Source organism: Solanum stenotomum, chromosome 1 (genome assembly GCF_019186545.1).
Source record: "Solanum stenotomum isolate F172 chromosome 1, ASM1918654v1, whole genome shotgun sequence".
In the NCBI taxonomy this organism is placed as follows: Eukaryota; Viridiplantae; Streptophyta; class Magnoliopsida; order Solanales; family Solanaceae; genus Solanum; species Solanum stenotomum.
Window position 1 is genome coordinate 2,439,226 of NC_064282.1, and position 11,874 is coordinate 2,451,099.

Consider the following 11,874-nt stretch of genomic DNA (forward strand, 5'->3'; position numbering starts at 1 on the left):
CCATGTGCTTCAGATACCCCTATATGTTGTACAAATGATGAAAATTGTAAGGCGTTTGAACAATTTAGCAAATATAAATTCTTGTACGACTGTGCTAAGAAATAGTTTAGGACTATATACAAAGGGTTAATCAAAATCACAATTCAGAATCGCCCATCAAATATACTATGCCAATTAAAAGAGTTGAACTAGAGAGCATTGTGGCTCGAGTGCGTAAAGATGCAACGAATGTGCTCACAAATCAATAAATTGATGCATGGCATAAAGATTTTCCTCGCTTAATCATATGATAAATTGATACATATTTGCCTCGTTGGGACACTTGGCCATTGTTCGCTAATATAATTTGATGTCACCACAAAATACAATTACAAATAATTTTTTACCAAGATTGCTGCCTCTAGAAAACTAATGAAAAGTGCAGGAGACAAATGATGTTAGAAACCAACCGTGTTCTGAGAAAAAATCTCAAAATTTTAACCTTCCATTGATATACATTTATTTCCTCGTGATTTTACGATATGATCTTACAGAATTAGATACTCAAATATATTTGTGCAAGAAAACATTGATTTAAAACTATTCTGCAAAAGCAGAACATTCAACTACCTACTAACTTTCTACCCTAATCCATGACCTCCTATCTAAAGTCATGCCCTCGGTAAGCTGAAACTATGTCATGTCATGTCTAATCATATCTCCCCGATACCTATTCAACCTACCTCTACCTCTCCTTATACCCACTATATCCAATCTCACACTTCTTCACTGGGGCAACTATGCATCTCCTCATACCCTCAAAATTCTAATAATCAGTCCTCAGAATCCTTCTAATACAGAACAAAACATGTATTAGCTAGCCTAATCCTTTCAGCATACATACAAAAAGAGAATTTGGACAATTAACTTCTGCTGTTTAAGAAGTTTATAACTTAATGACCCAGGACAACAGTCATGAAAGGGTAAACACAGTCACATGACAAATAAATATTTGAAGACCGTTTCTTTGCTCTTTTGATTTATAGATGAGTTCACTCTTATGCACTAGAGAAAATATTACTTAGTCCTAACTAAAATAAGCTTATCCTACTTTGAAGGCTGCATTGAATTTCCTGAAACTGTTGTAGGCATAAAAGAGCTTGGTGTAGGAGTTCCTGCCATTATGGGTCTTGAATACGGTATCCTCTGGGAGCTCATTGCATTTAGAAGCCTGGGTGCTGTATTAGCAAAAACCATTCCAGGTCGGTTAGCAGGTACTGATTGTGGCACAGGATGAGTTACAGATCTTGATTTAAGTATTTGACTACGCTCAAGGAGAAGCCTCTGTTTTGACCTCTCCAATAGTTCTCTGACCCTCATAACCACATTATCCATGTCATGAAAGAAGGTTATCTTGCTCTCCAGCTTGTTTAACTGCAAAGAAGCAACTTGAATGGTTGAGACTTGGTGAAACAGATTAAGGCTAAGAAAGTCAGATTTTGATCAGTTTAAAATCAAGCCAGCAGAAACCTGGGAGAATATGGTCAGAACTTAACCAGACAAGTCCTAACTCAATGATTGAACTCGGGTTAGGATTCTTCCAATGTAAAGCAATATAAACATTCAACCAAAGAAAGGAGAATATAGGAGGTATTTCCCAAGAGGTAAGGAGACGGTCTAATACTCATCTATATGACACTATAATTTTTTCTGTTCTAAAAGGAAGACAAGCATTTTCTGCTCCAAGTGGAAAAAAGCTTATCATCCCTCTCTTAATCACAAACAAATCACCCGGATCTGTTTTGATAGCTCAAGATCTATTTCAGTCTAAATCTTGCATTAAAGCTCATTAGCTGATCAGTCTCAAATTTTGACTGAAAGCATCCCCCAGCAGAAGTGAGTGAAAGCCTTGCAGCTGTTGGATGATTCCCATAGAACATAATTAGGAGCCTCAAAGATGCAATTTTCAAAGAGCTGGTGGGCCATGATTACCTGCTTCTCTATTAATGATGTAGTAAGCAGCCGAATTTGGTCCTCTTCTTGATCTGCCAGATATTTCGCCTTGACTGCAGCAGCTGTCAAAGCAGTGACTGCGGCACGTTTGATCTTATCAATATCCAGATCATTTTTGGTCTTCAAAGGATCTTTTCTCCCATCTACAGAGTCTTTGACTTCTCCAGCCCCTGAGCAATAGAGCACCAAGGGAAAAATCAGAATTATAGGGGATTTACAAATTCTTAAAAGCCTCAGTTTAGTTCAGAGGGAAGAATATGAATCAGTTTTCCGCTTTGGCTAAGCAACCATAAAGAGAACCACAGTTTTAGACCCGAGGCCATAGCAATGGCACTAAACGAAAATTTAAGATCCAATTTGGTCTTTGCAACATTTCACCCTTAAGGGTAAAACTGTTTTAATGGCTGCCCTACTTTTTTGATTTGCACCGGGTGTCCGAGTCTCTTTGAGCCCCGACTAATCCCGGGGGTGCACAGGCCCTCGGCAAGGAGTTTCCCGCAAGTGCACCACGGTTAATTCAGGTTTTACCCAGTCCGATGGCCCTCAGAAATTGTTTGCACCTAGTGGGTTTCGAACTTGCCCTACTTGATCAACTTAGTCTATCATTTGCCTTTCCAGCTCCATCAATCCATCAACTCACTACAGTCCCTCCCCTCCTCCTCCTCCCCAACCTTGGATCTCATTTCTTGAACTCCTGAAATTCCTATCCCAATCTCACATAGAACCCGTTTATCCTCCCAATCCCACACCCTCTTCTGTGTTAGTTCTACTTATTTTCATTTCAAGGTCAACATATATCTCCTCTCTATTTTCCTCTACCTGAAGATTCTTTATCAATGAATCACAAGAGGGAACTATGTGTGCGTATACACTAACCATTTCATTTATCTGATGCTAGGCCTAGAAATGTCGAGTAATCCAGCAACTCACTACAAACCCCCTCCTCCCCAGCCTTGCATCTCCTTTCTAACTCCTGAAATTCCTATACCAATACCACATAGGACCTGCTTGTCCTCCCAATTCCATGCCCCCTCCTGTGTTAGTTTAAACTTATTTTCATTTCAAGGTCAACTTATTTCTCTTTTCTCTCTATCTGCCTCTACATATGGATTTTCATCAACGATTATCACCTTACAAGAGGTCGGGGACTATGTATTTGCACCACTCTCCATAACAATTTACATGATGCTAGATCCTAGAGAAAGAAAGGCGTCATTGTATATGCCACTTTTTGATTGGGTATGTAGTTAAAGATGATAATTTAACTTGTGTGTTATAGTAGTAGAAGTAAGCAATAAGGTAAGATAAGTTGGATTAAGGAATTTATCAAGGTCTAAAATTAGAATAGTAAATAACTTCTAATTCTTATAGTCACAAAAGTTGTACTGTTTAATAATGGCATGGTGTTAAACACTTAAGACATACCTAAGTGAAAAGAGAACTTGTGTGTATGATATTTAACATGAAACCGACACGGTATCAGAGGAGGGATTCTATATCACCCAAAATAAATGCAGCAACCATCATTTCAACTTTCTGCGGTTATTTGTGTTTGGGGAGAGGGGTTGCAGGGCAAAATGTATGAATAAGGGGAATATGAGAGTTTAGAGAGGTGGGAGAAAAGAGGAATTAAAGGACTAGTGCACTGTGAGGCGAAATAGGAAAGCAAAGGGTGCTAGAATAAACTTCAGTGGTGTTTCTAATTTGAAGATCTGGATTTGGTGTAAGAACTAAAGCACTGTCACATTATCAATTACAAAGTCAACAATCTGGTGGTAGTCAACAGCTACATGCCACTGACCGAAGACTCAAAGGATGCTTTCTGATTCTCTTAGTTGAAACATTATTTTATAAAATCAATAGATTGATGATTTCCTCACTAATACATATCATGCAGATTATTATTATTTTTATTTTTTTGGGGGGGGGGGGGNNGGGGATAATTACTTGATGTCATCTGTTTTTCCTATCCTTGTCGAGCATGTTATGAGATTTAATTCCAATAATCATATCCTACTCCTTTGTTGTTCTTGCACCCCATGATTAGTGAACTTCTATTTTAACTGAGAAATCTGTGAAGCATTGAATTCGACGGAATATAGACCTTCCCTCTACTCTTCTACACTTAAGTACCACTAGAATTTAAACTCGTTGCATGCACCTACACACTTCCTGTGCAATACTACCTTCCCCATTTAAACACCCCAAAGGCAACATGATTGGCATAACTTATACTATGCAAAAAACATAACACCATATTGAAGACTTGGACCTGTATTTTCGCCATTTTCAAGTACAGAGTTCGATTTCATCGATTGCTCAGGCTCCTTTGTTTGCACAGCAGGCATCATGTCCTCATCTTTAGGAGTATCTGGAGAGTCAGAAGGAATGGCTGTTATAGCTTCATCAACTGACTCCTTTTCGAACCCGGGTGGGAGCTCTAGTTTAGACGTTAAAACATCTGATTCTGCTGTGGTACTTGGTGTCTGTCCCACTGCCAAGCCTGCATCATCTGATTCTTTAAGGGATGCAGGTTCCCCTTCTTTTTCAGTAGGAATTGGATCAGATTGTTTTGAAGTATCAGATTTCTCAGGATTTTCGTCACTGGTAGAAACCAAATGAGCCGCTTCTTCAAGTTCCTTCTCATTTTTCTCTCCATGGTTTTCACCATCCTGCTCTTCGCACTTTTTGTCAATGTTTGTTTCACCTTTGGTCTCTTCTTGTCCAATTGACGAACTCTTCTCTTCAATAACTGATGTCAACTTTTCCTCTTTCTGCATTTCAACATTGTCATCCTCATCTTTCTTATCTTCTGGATCAACTGATCCATTAGCAGGTCTGCAATACTAAATTTACAATTAGACTCCAAATTAATACAATACCTGTTAATTAAAGCTAAAAGGAGGAACACTAACCGATCTGTATCAGATGATGTCCTCCCATCATCTGGTGGATCTTCCAACACAAAACAGTGCCTTAAGGCTAGATTCTCACCAGAAGGATTACCAGAAATGGATTTCAAAGAGCTGCGCACTGAGGCAGTAACCCTTTTAGCTTCTACCAGTTTCACCAGGAATGCTGCCTAGCAAAAGAAAACATCATAATGAAGACAACCAAAACATTTTCAGTAATCACTTATTTTAATAAACAATAATCAGAGTTTTAACAGCAGAATAGAAAACCAAACTGATACTACTTGAGACTTCCTCTTTTCTAAAAAAAATCGGTAAAGAGTAGCTTTTTATAGTAAGATCAGCAAGAAGAAGTTGCTGGATAGGTTACAACTTACAACCAAAAGCACCCCATTACAAATTGTGTAATATACTAATGATGTCAATCACAGCACTAGGGTCAGAAGCATGTACATCTTCCATGTTACACTAAAAACTAAGCAAAACAATACATTTGTGTTTGGTATTAATGACTGTTCTTCCTACTTTCAAACAACCTGTCATTTCTTTCTTTCCTGACAAACAATTGCCTCTTTTGAACACGATTAAAATATCTCATTGAAATTGCAGTGCTATAATGAAACCCTATCCTTTTCAAAACAAGGTCTCAGCCTGTGAAAATGGTGAGAAAAGACAACCACCGGCAAAAAGATCATACCTTGATCAAGTAAATAACACAAATTAAAAAAAAACTGATTTCATTATTCAGGCCTCAGGGAAAAGTATGAACAGATTCCTAGCTCTTGGAAGAGTGCCTTTAGTGCTCAGTTGCATCAGAATGATTGAGCCAATGAAAAGTAAAAGAAATCAACATACCACTGCCATTACAGGATTGCCAGCTTCAGCAAATGATGCACATTCTCCAGGTGGAGGATAAAAACCAGCAGCTGTAAATGCCTCCCTCAGTGCGTTGAGTGCACAGTTCTCACCAACTTCCTCCTGAGGAACTGGCCCATTCACATTCTCTGGCTTTGATGTTTCCACTGTGGGTGAAACCTGATTGTCATTTCCATCATCCTTACTCTCTGCTGTTTCTGGGGCATCAATACTGGCTGATGTATCATCTTTAGACAAATCTGCATCTTCTTTTTCTTTAACACACTGGTTATTTTCAGCATCAGTATCCAGGAATGTATCCTCTATTGGCATTTCAATGAAGTGAAGAATACACTGAGCTTTGGTCTTTGTAGCCACATGCTCAGCAATCTCATTCCAGTTTTCCTTATAAAGCTCTAATGCCTCAAGGAGAAGAAGAGTCTCCTGATCTGTCCACTTCCCACCACTTGCACCGCCAGACTCACCAGGCTCCATAACAATGAAATCTGAAGGGGACATACCAGATCCAAACTTCCCATTGTTGAAGCATTCACTACACAAGTCAAAGTCTGCCTATGTAGTAAAAACAACCAACACAAAGAACAGAGTCAGGCACTTAAGTAAGACGTCAAGTTTTGACAAGACCTACTTCAACAGTGAAAATGACCTTTTAATATGTACGTGCACAGAAATTATGGACCATACGACTTAAGGATATGTGAACATGGACAACTGCAGAAAGAGTTTGAGAACGAGAATGATAAGCAACTAAATCTACTGGGTTGGCTCAAGCATGCGCCTTTTATGCCCAGAAGGAAATAAAGTGTGGTTCTGAATCACATTCTTTGATCGGCAACAAGTATATGAAATAACCAAGATGATGATCCCTTCATCTAAATAATAACATGAATAAAAAGAAAACACTGGTGGTGATGCCCTAGACAGTAGGCAAGCCGTAATCATATCTTATCTCATTACCCCAAAAACAAAGAAAGGACATTAATGTTGAGCAAAGATACCTCCTTTTGGCAATGATACCGCTTTCTTGAGCAGTCAGCTGAGCAAGAGTTGCAGTGGTACTCAACAGCTGGCCCTTCAGACTTCATCAGTTCTTCAGCAATAGCTGACTCTGGAAAGAACCCAGAAGACGCAGAAGGAGTAGCTACACTAGACCTCGGAAGAACTGGGGTCCATGTTTCATTGGATTCGAATCGAAACAGTTTATCAACCAAAGAATCTGTCTTTGCTGCCTCGTCCCCATCAATATCAACATTAATAACCGAACTGGTTTGTGGGAAAGGGTGGTAATTAATTAAACCCCAGTAGTCCAAAAACTCCATCACTTCCTTTTTTACATCCAAATCTCCTGCTGAGAGCTCGGACAAATCATTCAACTCAATTTGAATGTTGGGGTCAGTGTGATACTTTTTCATGATCCAATTCCGTATCTCCATGTATATTTCTGGAGTCCTACTTTGCAACTTCTCATTGAAGAATGACGGCATTGTCTGCTTCTCCAAAGGATGAACCTCTGTCCAAGAGAACCAACCTAAAAATTTTGAAAATGTCAGAGAATATCTGGAGAAGCCCTAATGCTATTAAATTTAAGTACCAGATTATACATAAATTATTTTATTTTAAAAAAAGGAGAGAGCATGTTAGCACCCCTTTAATCTACCAACAGTTACGCATGGAAAATTTAAGGAAATCTGAAAGTAGATTACTTCATGTTATCTATTAATTACGTTTCCTATTTCTTTGTTGCAGTTATTAGCACTAAGGAAGTTATTCCTCCACTTCTCATTTTTAGTAGTAGTAGTAAGTTGTTTCTTTATTATTAGGTGGGTGCTTAATACACCAGTGTTGTTTTTGAAGTTATTTGAATTCAATGGAAAGATAAGTAGAAAATTAATCCAGTTTTGAATACTTTAACTAAAGAGATTACAGGTTCTCTCTGAACAAACTAGTAGGAAGAAAACATATGATTTCATCTTGCAACGTCCCATAACTAGATCTATATCAGGGGACCGTAAAAACTTGGTATCGGAGAGGGGAGTTAGGGGAGATCTAATCTAGCAACGACAGGCACAATTGTTGATTTTGTTCCGAGAAGAAAGTGCAACCAATTTTAGCAAGAAAAGAAGTCATAAATGCTCGCTTGGATTCACTCACGAAGTATTTAGCGAATTCAAAGGCGGATATTGAAGCAACTGAAAATGGCAGTCACAGTTAAGGTTGGAAAGGTAAAACTGTGGCAGCAGGTTTAGGATAAAAAATTAGTGGGGATTTCATCATTCCTAAATATACAAAGTTGGATTTTTCATAATTCCGTGGCCACGAGGACCCCTAGGGATGGCTAAATAGGTGTGAGCATTTCTTTTTTTCTTAATGACAAGGGAAGCCCGCAGCCGCTACCCTATGGGTGCGCAAAGAGTAAAACCTCCGCTCATATGCAATAGCTCACAAACCAAAAGAGGTAACCTGCACTAGGCAAGCCCGGTGCGACGAGCTCAACCCAAACGGCAAATCCCTTGCTTTTGCTGGCAAAGGGTTTCGAACTTGAGACCTCCAACATAGAAATCCCAACCCTAAACCACTGGACCACCCGAGCATTTCTTTCGACACCAACAAACACCAAAAGAAGAAAAAATTGGACTTGGCTCTTTACATTTGGAAGGAGTCGCACAACTTTGTTTTCTTCTACTAGAGAAAGATATGCCTCAATGCTTATGGGATGAGTTCAATGCAACCTTTGTTTTGGACCACCAATTAGAAGTCAAAAGTTGCGAAAATTGGCTAAGCTACGCCAAATTAGATCTGTGGGAGATTATCAAGAAAAGTTTGACCAATTGATTGTACGGGCTGGCACCCTTACACAACGGTAGGAAATTAAAGTTTAATACGCCAGATTTGGCTACAACTTTATGAACGCAAGGAACAACCTCTTTATTCACAATTGTTAGATGAATATAGATCAAAAACATCGGATTTCTCACCACAACAACCCGCCAGATTTGTGAAGAAATTGACTAGATCTAAAATGGTTGAAAGACAACTTAAGGTACTCTGTTTCAATCAGCGGAAGAAATTATTCTAGATTGATTCCATTGACGATGAGGAATAATTTGTTGAAAAAAAGGGAAATGCTAGTACTTTCCACACTTACTCGAGCACGATTTGAAAGAGGGAGTAATGTTAGCACCCCTTTAAAGAAATATGAAAGTAGATTACTTCAGCATATCTATTAATTAATTGTGTTTTCCTATTTCTTGGTACTCCTTATATTTCAATTTGTTTGGCCTACTTTTCTCTTTAGTCGGATTAAAAAATTTGCCTATTTCTCTTTTTAGCAACTCTTTAGTTCCAACTTTTCATGTGACATGTTTAAAACCACAAGATTAAAGGGTATTTTGGTACATTTGACATATTTTCAGTTTAAGACTACAAGATTCAAAAGTCTTTTTATTTTCTTAAACTCTGTGTCAAGTCAAGATAGGCCAAATAAATTGAATCAAAGGGAGTAGTAGTTATTAGCAATAAGGAAGTTGTTCCTCCACTTTCTCATTTCAATAATAGTAAGAAATCATTTCCTTGTTATTAGTTGGGTGGCTAATCCACCAGTGTTGTATTTAAAGTTATTTGAATTCAATAGAAAGATAAGCAGAAACTTAGTTAATGAGTACTTTAACTCAAGAGCATATACGTTATGTCTTAACGACCCAACACCATAGGTCGAAGGAAGAAAATATTTGATTCATCTTGCAACGTCTCATAACTAGATAAGTATCAGGGAACCATAATAGTGCAATTTCCAGTTTGACCTTTTGACAAATTGGAAAATGTGAAAGTTGCATATTTCCTTTGTCCCAATTTATATGACATTCTTTTTGGGATTGCCTAAATTATTCAATACCATTCCATTACATATATCCCAATTTATATGACACATTCCCTTCAAATTGCCTAAATTGTTCAACACCATTCCATTACACATAACTCCCAATTTATACGACACATTCCTTTTGGAATTGCCTAAATTGTTCGACGTCATTCCATTACATATAACTCCCAATTTATATGACACATTCCTTTCTGGAGTGCCTAAATTGTTCAACACCATTCCATTACATATAACTCACACAACTGTGAAGAATTAAAATTTGATTTTGTTCGAATTCTAGACTATGTCATGATATCAAATCATTACTTTAATATTCTCTTCTACTACTGCTGATAAAGTATTTAAGTCAAATTAACATCTTAAATCCATCCCCAATGAAGTAACATGACATAAAACGACATGGAAGGAGTATTTACTATGTAACTGTAAATGTAAGAACTCACTTTTATTTGTAAAGTACCACTAAATCTATCTCAAAAATATAAATCTTAATCTCAGGTCATTGAATTCCTTGTTTCCAGCTTATCATATAAACATTTTTTTAACTTTCCAATTTTACAAAAATCTATTTCTCTAATACTCGCCGCAGCAAAAGCATACCAAATTGAGGGTTGAAAGAGGACAATTGAAACTCACCAGCATGAGTCGGCACAACGTGAACATTACGATCACGGGATCTAATTGACTCAATTTCAGCTTCAATTTCAGCCTCTAATGCCTCCAAATCCTCCTTCACTTGATTGGACTCTTTGTCAACCTTCACCGCCTCTTCTACACCGACCTCGGCCTTTGGCAGCACCTCCGATTCGATCCTAACACCAAAACCTGACGGAGAAACAGCACTGGCAGCTGCAGCTGCGGCGTTGTTTGGCTGCTGCCGAGCTCTTGTGAGCGGACCATTGTGGATCGGTGGGAAAGGTACTGCTGACTGCTTCTGACGCTTCGACAAAGTTGAGGGAGGAGTCGAACTGGCGCCACTTCCAATGGCGCTTGCTTTTCGTTTGTGGCCACCACCTCTCCGACGCGACGTAGGTGCCTCAGCGGACGGAACGTCAGCCGATGTCATCGGCGTGTCGGCGGACGGCGGTGGAGTTCCGGCGTCCTTCCGTTTCTCCTCCATTAATTGAGAACTGAAGTACTAGCAACTACGCTTGAATCGTTGTCTTCGAAAAGGATTTTTATATTTCAGCCTCAGGGTTGATTCGGTGCGCTGTCGGTACATGTAATTTACAATGGATTTTACTAGCAATTTATTGAATTTTTTTTGGTTTATTTAATAACTAGTAATATTACCCGCGCTTTGCGCGAAAATTTAATATCACGAAATTTATAAATTAATATTTAAAATCTATCAATCATTAAAACAAAAATACAATATTATCTTACATACAAGATTACGTAGTAACAAACATTAATAATGTAAAGGAAAATGAAAATTATTTATATCTTATCATTTATCCTTAATAACATAAGCATAAATTATGACTCTAAAAATACATATTTGGATTTGTAACATAAGCAATAGAGTCAGTGAGCCACTCAACAGGAGTAAAGTACACGAATATTTAATTGTGAAGAAGAAGAAGAAGGGGTTCAAATTTTTCGTTGTTTTAAAATGAGAGGAAATTCCACTATTTATAGACAACAAAGAGTAGTGTGAACAAATGTTTATTGTGTCTTATCGGAAAGGTTACAACTTTTTGGGAAAGTTACAACCCTTCGGAAAGGTCACAACCTTTTATAAAATTTACAACTTTTCATAAAAGTCGCAACTCTTCATTAGAGTCGCAATTTTTCATGAAAGGAGAAGGCTAGTTTTGTAAATAAATAAATTAAAAGAAAATTCTTGTTCGTGGTGGCGCCACATAAGCGAGCCTAAGGTTCTCTTTTTATATATATGATATGATTTATTGAAATTGAGTTATTTAATGGTGTTATATTTTAACTAACTGCTATTAGCATCAAAGGGGGTTTCGATTAGGGTGTGCAACGGTCCCTTCAGTTTGATTTTATGTATTATTAATTCAGTTTTTTTATTTTTAAACTTTTTAAACCAATTACAAATCAACAAGATATGTTTTATCGATTTTTAGTCGTTAACGTTTCTGTTTTTAGCTTACCCAATAAGAAAATGCTCATAAAAAAATATGACTTATCATTTTTCTAATAATTTGGTGCGCTACAGTGAAACAAGCAAATTAGTTGTAATTGATT

General features: G+C 37.7%; 1 protein-coding gene across 1 annotated transcript; it reads right to left on the minus strand.

The window, feature by feature from the left end:
* Positions 1–860: 860 nt before the first annotated feature.
* Positions 861–10,822, minus strand: LOC125857042 (SWI/SNF complex subunit SWI3D). The gene is made up of 7 exons (XM_049536968.1): positions 10,297–10,822; positions 6,779–7,308; positions 5,760–6,332; positions 4,908–5,074; positions 4,265–4,830; positions 1,972–2,162; positions 861–1,413 (listed from the first exon to the last, which is right to left on the minus strand). The coding sequence occupies exons 1-7, from the start codon at positions 10,778–10,780 to the stop codon at positions 1,087–1,089; spliced, it is 2,838 nt and encodes a 945-aa protein (XP_049392925.1). The 5' UTR covers positions 10,781–10,822; the 3' UTR covers positions 861–1,086.
* Positions 10,823–11,874: the final 1,052 nt, after the last annotated feature.